The following is a 17,931-nucleotide window of genomic DNA, read 5'->3' as shown; positions in this document are numbered from 1 at the left end:
CCACAGGTGGCCCTGACATGAGTGACGGTGAGCTGCCCACACCCACTCTGGCTAGGCCCAACCCGGCCATGCCCCCCAAGTCAAACACAACCCCAATGCAGCTCTCAATGAAATCGAGTTTGACATCCCTGCTTTACTGTAATAGATACAAATTAAGTACCTATTAAAAACTGGTATACAGCGTGCAAACGAAGTACTGTATAAATAAAACAGGCTTAGCAAATATAAAATAGTATATTAAATACCAACTACATTTATATTACATTATCACTCTTTTTTCGGAGCATTAACAGCCTAATTTTGGCTTATTTATATGCAGTTATTTGATCTAAATGTAAACGGGAACTTTATTGTTTCTACCTCAAAATACTGAAATACGTCTTTAATAAATAAAAAAAATATGTTAGAGGTGACTCTTCCTATCACTCAGAGAATACCAACCCTGTCTCTAACTTAATCACCCTTCCAGTCTGACTGCCAGTAGAAATTTCCCCTATTTCTTTTATCGGCACTATTTGTGGAATTTAAAAACAAGGCAGCAAAGGACTACCTTTTGAATTTAGAACTTTTCCTTTGTTCCCCGCGGTCAATAATTGAAAAACAAAAAGCTTCTGCCCTAATTAATAGGTATGTCTGAAATCCCAGTTGACCATAGGGGAGTACAGCTGAGGAAAGGAAAACTACTCCCTTATTTGCCAAAGGAGAAACCACATTAGTCTTCTTCAGCAAATACTGAATCTTATAGCACATTAAAGATTAACAAGCTTATTATCAAAAACCTACCACAAAAATAAGACAGGGTCTTATTTTTCTTTTGATTCCCGAAATAAGCACTTGGCCTTATTTTGGGGGAGGTTCTTATTATTTCTGAAGTGCAGGAGGCCCCTTAACCTCAGCCCGCCGCCCACAGATCAGCTGATCCAGAGAGGGCCAGAAGTTCTGTCTCTGTTTCTGGCACACTTTTGCCAGCCCTAGCGTTGCTGGGCCTGTTACTCTTTTTGTGGCCGCCACTAAGAGAAGAGGCGCGGTAACTAAGGTTTGCAGGACCGGCCTCCATGAGGCTGTTCCATGTGGATGGCAGGTGCATGTGGGGCACATGGCACATGTCCCCCCTTCCCCCAGGAAATGGCAGGGACCGGCTGCACACATTTAAATGTTTTAGGGGAGGGCTTATTTTAGTGCATTCATTCAAAAGCCCGATTAGGCTTATTATCCGAGGTGGTCTTATTTTCGGGAAAACAGGGTAAGAAGCAATAAATATGTTAGTCTTTAAGGGACTCTTTCAGAAAGAGCGACATACTGAAAGAACACAAATAATCCTTAAAAAATTTAACTTGGTTAATAAATCACTTCAATACAGAACCTTTTCTTCTCCCTTCACCCGAGGTCAACATTTCTTTTTTTAATTAAAATATTAAAATATTGAATTTTGCAGCAAAGCAATATCAGATTTGTTCATAGTGCAATAGAAGCCAAAAGAGAACATAAAGGGTGCTTTTTAAAGCTCAGAAATGGTTTTCAGTAAAGAAAGAAAAAGGATTTCCTTGAATATGATGGAATAAACAAACATTATTGAGTTTCACTTCCAAAAGATAATCTACAAAAACATTTTATGGTAGATTGTCAAATTCCCAGGTAGGCCTGAGACTCAATACTGCATTTGTCATTTTAGACATTCTAATTTCATAAACTGAAATCGTTTAAACTAGCATCTTATCCAAATATGAAATTTTCTTCTTAATACTGCATTGTCCTATTCCTTTGTGCAGGTATTTTCTAGAAGTTGGCCCAAGAAGTATTATAGGTTCCTTTCACCAGAATAAAAAAACAAACCCTAACAGGAGCCGTGGGTAATTATCAACCCAACAGCAATGCAGTTTCTGATGTACCAGCACCTGAGTCAGCACTGAATGCTATCCATTGTAACCATCAACAGGACCAAGATCTCAGTGCAAGGTCAAAAACAGAGAGTGTAGTATTACTCAAGGAACCAATTCACCCTTTATATGTTGATCTGAAATCAGCCTATGTCTGAAAAAGTACAGAAACCTCTTTCTCATGATCTTATTATATGCCAGTTAGATTGTAGCTTTCAGAGATGACTTCAAAGGGCTCATGACACACCAGAACAACTAGACACAAGAACTGTTTTTCCCCAAATTCCATCACTCTGCTAAACAACTAATTCCTACAACACTGTCAAACTATTTACTAAGAATGTATTACTATTATTATTCCCTTCCTTTCTAGTATCTATCTCTCCACACTTATGACTATAACCACATTGATTGTATCTTTCCATTTATATTGTTTTTAATGATTTCCTAGTATGATTTGACTGCTTATTAGTAACCTATGACTATCACTAAGTGTTGTATCTTATGATTCTTGATGAATGTATTCTATTTTATTTTTCTTTATGTACACCGAGAGCATATCCCCCAAAGACTTCCTTGTGTATCCAATCACACTTGACCAATGAAGAATTCTATTCTGTTCTGTTCTATCTATTTAGCAACAAACTAAAATTCTAAAATTGCTACTAGTTAAAGGAAAAGCAAAGTTTACTTTAAAAAACTAAGGGTATCAAGCAATTAAAACGACTATTATTTAACTGCTTTGTGCCAACAGTTTGCAGACATATAGCAGAGTTAGCCTAAGACACTGGAAAAGTTTATACAATATCAGTTAAAAGGCCGTGTCAGAGAACAGCTGTTCTCCTTTTCTTTCAATGAATTTGGGATAAGAGAGGGAAAAAAGCAGAAGTAACAGTAGGGCTCTCTTACAAATTCCCATATACGACAGAAAAACTGCACAATGAAAGCCTTGTTTGGAAGTGACTTCCAGCAGGGTATTTCAAGTTGTACATATGGCTTCAAGTTAATTACCATATCTACCCCAAACTTAATCTGTCTGCTCCATTATCATATTCTGAGATTTCGTCATTTTAAAGGTAAACGGTTTGTGCAAAAACAAGTCTTCCTTTCAGATAAATAATGTATTTACATATTCCAAGAAGTTGATACAAGTAGAAATCATTTACTATTATACCTTGTAGCCTGGGGTTTGGGTTTTTTCCCCTAAAGCTACACTTAAGGTCAGACATTTTACAAACACAAGAAATGAATTCAAATGATGCTACAATTCTAGAAAACAATTCTTAGAAATGAAAATGCTCAAGGAAATAGAGAAAAAAAGGGAAGTCATACTAAAGATTTTCACTACAAAACTAAAAGCCTTAAACAGGCTATTCATCTTGCCTCTTTGTACCAGGACCGGGGTGGGGGGGGGGAGAGAGACAGGAAACAGAAAATAGTCTGCGGAGAAACAATTCCTGTTAAAAATATTCAGATTCTAAAACTGTTCTTGAGCACTGTGCTCTGTGATTATTTAACTTCATTTCTGGGAATTGTTTTGATCAACTATGTATAGGATCAGACGATTTGATGTAAGGTAACTAAGCAATATATCTTCTTTCCCCCTTATTCCACATCTTCAATTTAACCTATGTAACAGGGCCGCGGCGAAGTCAAGGCCACAGTCTAGATCAGGCGTGTCAAACTCAAGTCATCACGGCAGTGTCACATTGACATATTTGGACTTTTTTTCCCCTTCACTAAACTGGTCGTGGGCGTAACCATTGTGTGACGCATCCAGCCCGCAGGCCAGGAGTTTGACAGTCCTGGTCTAGATCAAATCACCTTCTGAAACACCCCAATATGGAGAAGTAACCCCCCTCCCAATTTCTACAAAGCAGAGAAACTATACTGCTCAGTTTGAGCAATATGGCTTCTCATTTAACATGGGAAAACATTACTTTTCTCAAAGTGAGGAAAATAGTTGAGAATATCAAATACCATCTGTTGTCCTGCTGCATTTCTGGGGGCTTGATACTAGCTAATTGGACATTGCAAGTAGGCCAAACCATAATGCAGAGAATCATAGAGATGACCTTGGAAATAAGCAAGAACAATTATATAAGTAAACAGAGATGAAACATTTCCTTAAATCCTGGGAAAACAAGATCCTGCAGTATTCAGACTTGGCTCAGGAAAAAATTGTCTCTAAGGAGAAGGGGAGGTAAATAGCAATAGCACTTAGACTTATATACCGCTTCACAGTGCTTTACCGCCCTCTCTAAGTGGTTTACAGAGTCAGCCTATTGCCCTCAACCATCGGGGTCCTCATTTTCATGACCTCAGAAAGATGGAAGGTTGAGTCCATCTGGAGCCTGGTGAGATTCAATCTGCCAAACTGCTAGCAGCCGGTGATCAGCAGAAGTAGCCTGCAGTATTGCACTCTAACCGCTATACCACCACTATGCTTTGATTATAGCACTGAAAGACTCTGAAGTCTCTGGGTGGGTTCTCTTTTCCGTTCACCTGGAGCAGGTGATCTTAAAGTTTAAAAAGATGCTTTGCTGTCACAGAGAGACAAATGGGTCAGTTAAAGATTGATGTGGCTGCTATAAAACTCCACAGAGAGGGCGGCTCTTTAAAGAAGGCCCAATCTAGGCAGGTGGTGAATCCCAACAGGATTTGGGAGTTTCCTCCTTCATCTGTCAGTGATGAAGGCGTGGCCAAATAACAGAACATGGATGGCCGACTATTGCTTTCAAGTGCTCTCCTCCAATATGCAGAACTGTATCAGCAGCTTGGTTGATCAGTAACGGAGTAAACGAAGAGAAGACAGGAACACAAATGGAGGAATTTTCAGGACAAATTGTTTCAAACACAGAGAAATCCCAGTTTAAGGCCCACCTGCAGTCCTATGTGATGACAATAAGGGCTCTCTTCCCTACCTCCACTGCACCTAACAGCAGACCAGCAATGGTTTTAGCTGTGCAGCACCTCCTCCATGAAGTTGTTCAGCTTGTGCATCGCAAGGGTGTGGCCAAGGATCATCTCTTTGATTGACACTTGTCACTCTGGACTGATTAAATCAGCTAGGCTGAGGCTAATCCCATGATTATGGGAAGCGATTAATATCTCCTTAAATGAGGAATGCGTTCTCATTTGTTTAAAGGAAGCGGTTGTGCAACATTATTGAAAAAGATCTCCCTAAACCCGAAATATCTTTCTAATCAGAGGCCAGGCTCCAATTCCGAGATAAAAGTAATTGTGAGAAGGAGTTGGCTTCACAGCTCCAGATGCAGTTGGGTGAAAGGAATTATATACTGCCCTATCTCAATAGGGGTTTTGCCTAAGGTAGGATACTGGCACTGCTTTGGTCTCCCTGGTGATGACTAGCTTCAGGAATCAGATGACAGCATGAAGCTTTGCCAGTTTTCCTGCATGTCTCATTGGTTTCCAGTACTGCTGATTGTAGTGTTTTGGAGGACATTTGACAGGGTTGGGCCTCAGGTTGTTCTGTTGTGGTTTTGATGACAGCAAGAAGGTGGTGATGAGGATTAATGTTTGACACCCCCCTCCCAAATCAGGGACCTATGGTGTCTCAGAGACCATCCTGTCCCCAATGTCAGTGATCCCAAATCTTTGTGGCTGGGCAGCCTAATTGCGGGGTAGAGTGAAACTGGGCCACGTGACCGCACACAGTCTTTATATCCAGACAAGATGGAAAAACAGATAGTAAGGAGAAAGTTGGCTCTGGCACTGAAGTGAGGCTGGCTTTAGATAGGCCCCAGAAACAGCACATATTTCAGAGTATCCAAGTCCCAGTTATCACTAGATTTGCAAATGAAGGCTATGTTAGCTAGGATCCTTCTGTGACACTACACTTAGCAATGATCATCCCTACCTTCTTCTCTTGGCTGCTGTTATATGCTTTGCTCAGTGAACTTGAACAGCACTTTCTAACTGCAGTTAGTACAAAATGGAGCAACTAGACCAGTGATGGTGAACCTTTTTTTCCTCGGGTGCCAAAAGCACACACACCTTCCATCCCCGCGCATGCACTTGGGTCTCCCAGCAGGGACCTGAAAATCAGCTGGCCAGCAGGAGGCGCACACACATGTGCAGTGGAGCTGACCTGGGCGATGGTTCACATGCCCGCAGAGATGGCTCCGTTGGGCCACCTGTGGCACACATGCCATCATGGAACTTGACTGCTGACTAGAGCAAATATGACCACTAGGGGGATGGTAAGAGAACTGAATTTAAAAAGAATAAGCGCTACAGATAGTCTTCAACCTAAATCAGTTCATTTAGTGACCGTTCAAAGTTACAACGGTACTGAAAAAAGTCATTTATAACTATTTTTCACACTTACAATCGCAGCATCCCCATGGTCGAATGTGATTTACATTTGAATGCTTGACAACTGGCTCATGTTTATGATGGTTGCATTGTCCCAGGCTCACGTGATCACCTTTGCAACCTTCTGACAAGGGAAGTCAATGGGGAAGTCAAGTTCACTTAACAACTGTGTTACTAACTTAACAACTGCAGTGATTCACTTAACAAATGTGGCAAGAAAAGTCGTAAAATGGGGCAAAACTCACAATTTCTCACTGAGCAGCATAAATGTTGGGCTCTATTGTGGTTGTAAGTTGAAGACTACTTGTAGTTGCTCATTATTTACCAGGCACAATTTAAGATTCACCTTTAAACCCCTAAACTATTTAGAACTTAATTGTCTGAATGACTGCATTTCCTGGTATGAACCCATGTAGTTACTTAGATTAGCAAAACTGGTCCTTTTGACTGCCAGACATTTAGTCCTCTAATACATGAGGAAGACTTTCTACTTGGCTTCCGAATTGTGTAGTACTTTCTCCCAAGAAGTGACTTTGGTCCTCATTCTCCCCCGTTTTAGGGAAATGATGAAATTTTCTGTTTAAATAACCCTTTTGGTTGCCGGTTGAACTGAGTCCTGTTTTAAAAACTGCTGTTTTAGACTGGTCTCAATTTTGACAATGTTCTTTTTATTCTTTAAAACATTTAATATTTTTTTTATTTCTCTTTATCATCTTGATTCCAGATAGAAAGTGGCAGGGTATATGTTTAATACATAAAATAAAGATAAATAAACAGCACCCCAAAGATACATTTTTAATGATCTGATAAATAGTACGACAACCTTGAATTTCCAAATAAGGTTTGATAGCAATGTTGCGGTTTATTCCCATTAGTATCACAGATACTCAGTGGGATACTATTTTTTACTTCACGGGAATTATATGATTCCTATCTAGGGATCTCCTTTTAATGCCAGATGACTACACCAGAATGAGCAAGCTATCCTTCTGTAGCAGGGCTGCATCAACATAGGAGTGATATGAATGGAAAGTCCCAATAGAAGATCTCCCAAGCTAATTACAGTAGGATACAATTGTTGATGAATTTATGTTAAATGAATTCCACCGAGATAAAGGTAACATGTAACAGGAGCAATCTTGGACAACTTTCAATTTCAGTAAAACTTGTAAAAAAGGTGATATATGACAATCTTCCATTTTGCCTCCCTCAAGAATACCCAAAACTTCCCAAGACTGGAAGACATTAATTCAATGAAAACCTTCTTTTGCTATTCTCATGCATGCCTTGTTTACATATTTCACTAGCGCCTATGTGCCTATCAACTCTCGTTCAAAGATTGTCTCCAAAACCGTATGTCCTCAATGCATACATTTACACAAGAAGTTATTCTCTCAGCTCCTTTTATGTAAACGTCCTTCCTAACATTAAAGACATATTTCCACAAACTTCCTAAGTACAATGTATCTTATCGGAAGCTTCCCAAAGCATCTGTCCCCTGAATATTAAGATGCCCATTATCTCATTACACTAATTACATATTAGCATTAATCATGAGACAGAAATCAAACCATGTTAATTCTATATACTGGGACACCAACTACCATAGTCAAATCAGGGCAAAGATCCAGAGAATGAAAGAGGGAAATTTAACCCCACAAGTGCCTTATCAATCTGTTACCTTGTTTCTCAATAAATGACTATGTAGGCCAGGGGTGTCAAACTTGATTTCATTGAGGGCCACATCAGGGTTGTTTGACCTCGAGGTGGGGGGGGGGGGCTGAGGTGTGTGTGATCAGCATGTCATTTGTGTCAGGGATGGCTGTGATGGCCCAAGCACTCTGCCAGCAAAAACTCCCAAGCTCTGTTTTTGGCTGCGATGGCCTCCTGCAACCCTCTGCCAGCAAAAACGGTGCTCAGGGGACCACGTGCAGCCCTTGCGAGCTGTGTTTTTAGCTGGGATGGCCTCCTGCAACCCTCTGCCAGCGAGAACAGAACTCAGGAGGGCCTCCATTTTCGCTGGCAGAAAGGCCAGTCCTTCACTATTTCCAGGGTGACCCTGCGGGCCAGATCTAAGCACCCCGAGGGCCAGATCTGCCCCCCACCAGGCCTTGAGTTTGACATCCCTATTCTAGAACAATTTGGATGCCTATAAACAGGAGGGCGCTTTCATAAGGGAAGGGAATTAATAGTATGGAAAAGTGTTGGCTCTGCCACCCCCTCTCCTGATATTTGAAGCATCAAAGTGCTGAATTGGTTGCTATTAATTCCAATAAGAGGGTTATGTTATCATTTTGCAGCAGGAGTTTCTAGTGATAGGATTCTATTTATATAAGAGAGAAAAGCAGAGTGTTCTTACTAACTGATGATGCATTTTCCCCTTTCACAGAATTTTATGCTGGCTCCTATACAAAACAAATTAAGGTAAATATACATGTCCCAGAATAATGTTGCAGGATCCACCATCTAGGTCGGTCATTGGGACCAGAGGTTTAAATCTTCCGAGCTTCTGGACTTGTGCTGGAGCCCATCCTCTGGGATCTTCTCTCCAATGGAAGGTGCACTTTGCATAGTATAGAATGTGGTGCCTGGTTATTTGTGGCTTTTTACAGCCAACGACTTAATTGTCGGCTATCAACACACAATCAACAAATAAAAAGCCACATACAACCAGGCACACATAAATACTATGCATAGAATAAATAGCCCAAAGCACATATTCCATTAGAGAGAAATTCCCAGAGCATAGGCTCCAGCACAAGTCTAAAAACCCAGTTTGGATCCTATTGAAAGCCCTATAATGAATCTGCCTAGTCCATGTGAATCAATAAGAAGATAATGATTAAGACTTCAACCCCTGTAAGAAATCAGGAGGACATGGACTCAAAAGCCAAGAGTTGGGTGACCATATACATTATTTAAATAAATAAATAAAAGGAATCCTTCTCTGCAATGGCTTATATTACACCACTATTTAAATCCTTGCCTGCAGAGGCTGCTTGGCCCACCTCTCAGCTCCATTGATCTACCAGATTGTAGTTTGATAAGATCCCCACCCCCTTGATAGTACTGCTTTATTGCATGGCGACTGGCTACCATTTTACTCTTGTTTGGGCTGGATTCTATTTTTGAGTTGTTTACATTCTAATCCTATGTTGTGAATGCCCAGAATTCTGGAAACCAGGCAATATATGAATATCTATAAATAAATCACCAGCACTTCAAGTCAGCAGAGTCAATGGATAGAATAGCTAAGAATTCTGGAATTTGCAGTGTCACACATCTGGAGGATTTAACTGTTGCTATGCTGTAGTTTAGTTAGTTTATTCCAATCAAATCTTATTAACCAATTAATATAGACTCAAGGTTATCTAATATTATGGGTGGGTTCACATACTACACCATGCCATGCTGCTGTTTCTCTGATATGTCTCTCAGAATGACATCTGAGTGAGTTATTTAAGATACTACAGTTAAAACAAAACAGAGCTTACTATGATATATAAATCCATTCAGAGATATTTGCTTACATTGACAGTGAATTTTGGGAATCTTTCTCACTGAGCATTTTATATTTTAAAAGAGATTCCCAAGAACTGAATATTATAGAGATAGATAGATAGATAGATAGATAGATAGATAGATAGATAGATAGGTAGGTAGGTAGGTAGGTAGGTAGGTAGGTAGGTAGGTAGGTAGGTAGGTAGATAGGTAGATAGATAGGTAGGTAAGATGGATGGATGGATGGATGATAGATATAAATAGGTGATAGATAGATAGATAGATAGATAGATAGATAGATAGATAGATAGATAGATAGATAGATAGATAGATACAGATTGATAGATGATATAGGTAGATGATAGATGATGTAGATAGGTGAGAGAGAGAGATGATAGACAGATTGATAGATGATAGATAGGTAGATGATAGATGATATAGACAGATAAATAGATAGACAGATGATAGATAGATGATAGATAAGATAGATATTTTCCTCTGAATCATTCTGCCTGTTCTAATACAAGCACACACACATATAAATATAAAATAAATGTGCAAGATACTTTTGGGTAGGAGGCACAAAGTCCTAACTGAAGCATGGCAGACAGAGAATAGAAGAAATGTTTGTTCCATCTGCTAATTTTAGGAATCTTGGTTAAGAGAGGGCAACAGTGTTTGCCCTAGAGCAGAAGAGACGGCCCACAGATAGGCCACTGTCTCTGCACAGTGCTACACGCCTTTTTCAAGCACAGACTGGCAGCACCAAAGCTCACAAATGCCACAGTGAACTAAGAAGGCCCCCATTCCAGCTGACACCACAACTTCGCATTAGGCAGACTCAACTGCGGCCCATCACCATCTAGCAAATCATAACGATACAGACGATCGACAAGATTGTATAAGGATCCCCATGAGAACACATCACACAACTTTTTCAAAACCTAATACACACACACATACCCAAGTGCTCTATAAATATTTGGCATTATTGTGCTTCCCTTATTATTCTTGGAAGCAGAGTACACAAAAGGAGGGTGTTCCCCTTCTTCTCGTCACAGATAGGCTGCCGTCTCTCTCTCCAAAGCCAGGACAATCTGGCTCCCATTTCCTTTGACAATTTAATTAGCGAAGATACCATTTGCCAGCTACTGATGCGGCCATCAGGAAGAGGAAGCTGGGCACAATTATCCAATTGCTGCAATCTCAACCCTGACAACACACCAAACAAGAAGCAAAATCCAGGCTTTGCAAAAACAGTTTAAAGTATGAACTGTTCTGCAAGTGGGCATTTCAGACAGTTACGTTCACTGAAGCAATAGGTGTGAGCTTAAGTGGACTCCGGCAGATGTAGAGGACAGGAAGGCCTGGAGGAACGTCATCCATGGGGTCGCGATGGCTTGGACACGACCTCACAACTAACAACAACAAAAGCACAGAACGTTCTATGACCTCTCAGCCTGAGAGGTCAGCCTGAGAGGTCATATTGTTCTGACGTCTCGACTGAACTTTCTTCTTTGTAGTTTGGGCCCGTGGGTTCTGCTTGTGCCCTCTGAGGTCACAGAGAAGAAAGTCCATCTCTTCTTTTTGCATGATGACCCTGCAAATATTGCGAGACTATATATCCGCCCTCAACTATATTTTCAGTAAAACTAGCTGCTGGCAGGGGTTTTATTTTTTATTTTTAGACTCATTCAGGGAGTATAGCGAATCAGGACCAGAATACACCCAATCCAAATTTAGAAAAAAGGAGTCAACAGCTATTGTACAAACTTCGATTAATCTTCACATTGGTGTGGAGGTGGAATAAAGAATGAATAGGAAAAGATTACGAAATGCTGGCTCTATACTTTTTATTTGGGGAGGATGGGAACTTTGAAAGCTATACCAGATTCAAATAGCATAACTCCTGAGTTAAAAGTATGTTGGATTCGAAACATAAATCCAAAATGTCTGGTTTCTGTCATAACAGGTAAGGGTTCCCCTCACATGTATGTGCTAGTCGTTCCCAACTCTAGAGGGCAGTGCTCATCTCCATTTCAAGGTCAAAGAGCCAGCGCTGTCTGAAGACATCTCCATAGTCATGTGGCCAGCATGACTAAACACAGAAGATGCACGGAACGCTGTTACCTTCCCACCAAAGGTGGTCCCTATTTCTCTACTTGCATTTTTACATGCTTTCGAACTGCTAGGTTGGCAGAAGCTGCAACAAGTAACAGGAGCTTACGCAGCGCTAGGGATTCGAACTGCCGAACTGGTGACCTCTTTGATTGACAAGCTCAGGGTCGTAGCCACTGAGCCACCACGTCCCTCATAACAGAGATTTATGTAAATTCAGCCACCGAATATACAAGGCACCATCATGCAATTTATTTGGGAGTCAAGAGCACTCTTACTCCAATAAGCAAGAAAATGTTCATGTATGGTTCTACCTGTCCATTCCCCTGCCAGCCCAATATTCCACTGTGGCCTTTTCAGCAGCCAATTTTTTTTCTCTACACTTGGGGCGGGAGGGGGGGGAGGACTAGCAAACCTGCAATTGCTGTATTTCTCTGCCCCTCAGTGGCTTAGCTTCCAAGACAACACCCTTTGCAGAGTGCCATACTGTAGGATTTACAGACCAATATGCAACACCTGAAATAGGAAAACATATTGTAAGGGTTGGCAAAACTGAATTTACTTTTTTCTAAGACATCTTGTGGAACCTGACATTAAAAAGCAGTGACTTTATGGGCAATGCCAGCCCACCAATGTTCAAAAGACATATAAAGCCATTTAAATGAAGATAACAATATGCCGTGCCTCTCACTACGATTACAGAAAGTGATTATTTCACCCATTGAGCTAAACTATTCCACAGACTGACTGGTTTTGGCTTAGTGCAGAATTTGAATCCAATCTGGTGTTTTATTTAACAAGTTACAATTACATAAACTAAGGCTTTGTGCAAAATGTGTGAAGTCAGTGATAGTAACACATATAGGATACTAACGCCATAACGCAGGATTTGCAACTAATAAATTTAAGTCAAAACTAAACAAACCACCCTATGAGTTAATAAGATGTGTGAATCTAATAAGCTACCTTCTGTTCTGGGATATATTCAGTACTTTATTTTATGGTTAAAAGAAAGAGGGTGCTATAATACGGTTTGTTTTAGCAAAAACTGCAGCTAGTAAACTATGGCTTAATGCACTATGGTTCATCTGAACCGTAATTATGTTCAATAATAATTAAGATAATCCAAAACAATTACATGAACTCAAAACGCTTTTCACCATATGTTTATGAGATTATTATTGATCTTGTCCTTTTGTGTCCAAGACATTCCCATCAATTTTAAAGCAGGAATTATCATCCCCCACCTGTCTGTCTCCTGGAAAACTCAGAACATCTCTGTATAATTTCTTAAACTAAATATCCCCCTAAATGCAATCTGGGTCATATACCCTTGTCACCCCATAATGTGCAAATACAAAGTTAAGAAAATCGAACACCTAGTAGGTAGCCAGTAATAATAGGACGAACACTTCCTAACAGGTTCAACTATCTTGATGACAATGAACTGTTTTGGGGTTTGCACTCCCATGCGAAAAGTGTCCCCAATCTGTGGTGAGAAGGCACTCTGGATTGTCTGTGGGTCAGCCACCAGGAAGGAGACAGCAACTATATCACAAATTGCTCTGGAGAACTGCATGCAGTTTATCCAGCCCTGTTTCAAACAGAGAATTAAAGATGAACCTAATCTGAAATTATATACAGATCAGCAGTTAAAGGTGGCTTTTCTTTGTAAGAAACTAGGGGCAAAAATGTCAGACTCTCACGGTCAAACGTTATCATAGCTTTCATGCTTAGCACCTTATTTTGGAATAAGCAGAGTTGAACTCATGGTTCTTACTCCCAAATATACATTTGTACTGGTTGTCCTGCATTATTCTATTGTTTTTTTTTAATACATGTCAGATACTGATCCTTAATATTATAGCCCCCTAGTTGAGGACACACTTGGGAGTTCAAAAAATTTATGGACAGAAGGCTGTTTCCAATTATGCTCAATTGTTTAAAAATCTCTTTTGCTACAGAGATGTTAATTCCTATAGCAACCAATTAATATGCATATTTCTTCAGATCTAAATTAGAAAAATTGGATCTACTATCAGTCTGAATATAAATTTACACCTCCATTTAAATATACTATGCAATTAATTTAGATTGAGATTTACAGATGAATAGAATTCTCTGATATGAACGTAGGATATAATAAGGATTTTAGGAGGGTTAATGCAAGTAGTGCTGTTTCAACATATAGGTTTATTATGAAATAATAAATTAGGGTCACAGTTAGTCTACAAAAATCTGCAACAGCTTTGTTTGCTTGCATTAAGTGGGTGTCTTGATTTTAGTAGCTAGATCGAATAGGTCTAAACTAGTACTTAAGTAGAGGTAGGATACTTCAATAGAATTAATGTATAAACAAAAATGCTGAAGACTGAATTGTAAGATAAAAGGTTACTCAGTATTTAGGTAATTGAGTGCCAGTTTGGAATAGTGGTAAAATGCTGGCCTGAAAAACAGAAGACTGAATTCCAGGCCTCTGTTCTTCATGGAAAACAGCTGTGTAATTTTGGGCCAGCTAAACCAACCCACCTCATGGGATTTTTGTTGTGGTAAAATATGAAGTAGGGGAAATAAATGTTCCCCACTTTGAATTACAGATTTAAAAGGTTAGATAAAAACCTAATACCATCACATGTGTAAATAGCCTTTTTAGTCAGTTTTTGTCCGTTTCCTCACAAAGGCTTACAAATTCCAATCAATGTCAAACAATGGATGGCAGACCTTCTATTTGCTTATTTCCAGAAAAGTATTTTGGGAAGTCTATTCAGCACAAGGTACAATTTACCTAACTAGCCTGCAACACAGACATATGTCTCATCTCCTCGTACAGAAGTTTCATTTTTCCTCCACAAAGAAAATTGTACAAATCACAGATATTTGCATATCAGAATGTGTAATCGGGCTGGTTACTGTGATTTTATGATCCCTGTAATGTTCTTTCTTGATAACTGCTTTTATCGTTCTTATTTCTGAATGTTTGAGAGCATCTAATAAATAGAATAATGCAATCTACAGATCCAAAGGTAAGCCGTTCAGATTACTGAAGCTGAGTAATTTCAGTGAGCCATAGAGAGTGCAACCTCATTCTTTAAGGAAGTAGACAGGACAAGCCATTCTTCCTTTATTTTCTTCAGCTGTGGACAATTCCACATTCTGCATGCCTGCAGAATGTCAAACTCCAGAGTTGGAAACTTGCTAGACACTTCTGCCAGATCAGAAAAACAGGATAGTTTAGATAATTTAAACAGCACCTTTCAGATATTTTGTACCCCGCCCCCCCATAAGACAAAGGCGGCCTATGAATGATAGTCGGTACAGAAAATAAAATGGATTAAAAGGAGGGGGAAGATTTCTAACTTAGCCATTTTTAGCTAGGCGGAACATAAAAGAGCTGCATCTTCCCCAAGGGGAGCAGACACAGAATGTCTGAATCTTTTCAAACATTTGGGTCAGAGCAGCAGATGGAAAGCCAGTTTCCATTGGGTTTTTTTTTTATTATTATTATTATCATTATTTCCTTTTCAGTGTTCCAGCAGTTGGTGAAATTGTAAGATGAACTGGAGAACAACTGCAAGATGAACTGGAGAACAACTGCAAGATGAACTGGAGGCCAGAGTATCCAATGATGATTGAAGAGTACAGCTTGGAAAATAATAAAATTCCTGGATTGCCGCTAAGTTTTTTTTTCCCCCCCTGCTGATTTTTGGCCTCCTTATCCATATAACCTAGCCGGAAAACCAACTAAAGGCCAATGGAGCATCCACGTCATTCCCTTCCCCCACTGGGCTCTGTTCTCTCAGAAACAGAAGAGAAGCAAGAAACAAATGCTGCACTTGGACTAACATTGCTTCTCTGTGTAAAACTATCATAGTATCTCTATGTGAACCCAGCAGAAGAATGATTGGGCACAATTAAAACTACAAGCTCAGAATGGCAACTGATGGTGTGTTTCCAGTGTTTCCAGACACGCCAAAAGCCCGTCTTAAAACCACAAATGCTAATATCAAATGAAACCCAAAAGGGGTAGAGGCCAGAAACAAAAAGATGTGGAAAAAAGGAGCAACCTCAGAGCCATCATCCCTGGACTGCAAGAAGCCACGAGATCATTCCACAAGTCATCTAAAAATGGCAATGTGGCTTTTTTGGGGGAGACCCGTACATCGGGTGAGACTCTCTGCAGCTGGAGAAAACAGATGTTCATAGGAAGGAAGAAAAAAAGAGAAGAGTGGGAGAGGTCAGCGATTAGTTACACATTTCGCCATTTGGGTGTAATTACAGCAGCAAAAGAGGGAGGGAAGGGAGGAGGGAGGGGAAGAAAAGTTAGGGATATTCCAAGCTTCTCTTCTAGAAAGTGGAGAAGAAGTGCCAAGGCAACTTCGAGGGGATCTACCCTCAGGACAGCAAGAGCCAAAATACTACTTGCGACAAAACCCAAGGGGGAGAGGAAAGCCAGGAGCCAAGGAGGAAGGAAGGGAGGGAGGGAGGAAGGGAGAGAGAGGGAGGGGAGAGAGAGGGAGGGGAGAGAAGGAGAGAGAGGGGGAGAAAGGGAGGGGGGGAAAGGATAGGGGGAGAGAAAGGGAGGGGGAGAAGGACGGAGAAACAGAGGAGAAAGGGAGAGGGAGGGGAAGAGAGGGAGGGGGGGAGAGAGGGAGGGAGGCTCGGATGCCCCCCTGGCGTCGCTGCCTCGCCCCCCTCCAGTCAAAAACCCTACCCTGAGCGTTCTAGAACGCGACCGCCCCTCCTTTCCCCCCCCCCAAACAGATGGAACGTTGCAACAGAGGAAGGTGCGAGGCGAGGAGGAAGTCAAGTTTGCAGCTGCAGCAGACACTGCAGTGGCGGGGCGCATCCGCCGCAATGAGAAGCCGCCGGGCTTCGGTAACACAAAAACGCCGGTAGGCCCCAAAGCCGGCTGACGAAGCATTTGCTCCTCTCTCTCTCTCTCTCCCCCCGCACTGAGTCAGCCATCCCTCTTTCCTCCTATCCCCACCCACCCCCAGTCATAGAAGCCTGCTCCCTTCTGTGTGCCAACTGACCGATCACCTCCTGCAGTTCATAGGCGTCCCGGCAAATGGGCCAGCCGGCGGCTTGAGGTGCGGGAGTAGGAGCCGGGGGCGGCGGTGCAGCCGGCGCCGGCTGAGGCTGTTGGACATGAACGGGCGAGTCGCTCTGCTCCGCCATGATGCTGCCGGAGCTCGCTCACAAGCGGCGACCTTCTTCAAACTTCCAGCCAGCAGCACCTTTAACCCTCATCTGCAGTTCGCTCCCTCCCTCCCTTCCTCTCTCTCTCCCATCCTTCCTGCCAGCCAGCCAGCCAGCCACACGGCGAGGGAGGGAGCGCACCGAGGGGGCGGAGGCTTCAAGCTGCACGCCGGCGAAGCAGAAGTTGCCAAGCGGAATGAGAATTAGCAGCTGATCGACTTGACGATCCGAAAGGCTGATTACAAGGGCGAAATCACGCGGAGGAGGGGGGCCGGCCGGCGAGGGCGCGATCTGCAAGTTGATCAAGCGACGGCAGAGGAAAAGATTGCCCCCGATCCTCCGTAACTGTATTTTAGTGGAAGGAAAGCCCGGTGGATTCAATAAGATTTTACTCTGGAAGCCAGCGGCGCAACTTGATGTTTGAAGTCCGCCCCCTGGAACATTTGCACGGTTTACTTCCGAGTCAACACCGATAAGATGTATCTGATAAGAGAGCCATTGGGTAGATCTTTTGGGGAGAAAGAGGCAACATGCGCTCCAAAAGTTAAATGAAACTTTTCTTGCCAGTTAGGAATAATACTCATAATAATACTGCTAACTTTAATTCAGGCTCAATAGCTGGAGCTAAAGCGCCCGGGGTGGGTGGGGCGGTATTCCTAACTTTCTTAAAAGGACACCAAATCTGGGTTATCAGATTAACAGAGTTGGAAGGGACCTTGGAGGTCATCTAGTCCAACCCCCTGCCCAAGGCAAAACTCCAGGCCGCCCCTAGAAGGCAGAGAGGAGAAATGTATTTCTGCTCCTAGCGAGTCGTCCTTCGAAGTTTTGCAGCCCGTATCTGATAACCGGAACCAAGTCTGGCAAAAGATGTTGGCAGCGATGTAATTAGATATTGAGA

The 17,931-nt window shown here is 41.6% G+C and overlaps 1 protein-coding gene across 1 annotated transcript in view; it reads right to left on the bottom strand.

The window, feature by feature from the left end:
* The window catches only part of STK39 (serine/threonine kinase 39), a 127,671-nt gene extending 110,011 nt beyond the window's left edge, over nt 1-17,660 (bottom strand). The window contains exon 1 of the mRNA XM_032219343.1: nt 16,868-17,660. Within this exon, the coding sequence (XP_032075234.1) occupies nt 16,868-17,012 (145 nt within the window). The 5' untranslated portion in view covers nt 17,013-17,660. The remainder of the gene's footprint in view (nt 1-16,867) is intronic.
* Between the last annotated feature and the right edge of the window lie 271 nt (nt 17,661-17,931).

The sequence above is a fragment of the Thamnophis elegans genome, chromosome 1, assembly GCF_009769535.1.
Source record: "Thamnophis elegans isolate rThaEle1 chromosome 1, rThaEle1.pri, whole genome shotgun sequence".
In the NCBI taxonomy this organism is placed as follows: domain Eukaryota; kingdom Metazoa; phylum Chordata; class Lepidosauria; order Squamata; family Colubridae; genus Thamnophis; species Thamnophis elegans.
Note: the sequence above shows the minus strand (reverse complement) of the source record. Positions and strands in the feature narration are given on the sequence as shown.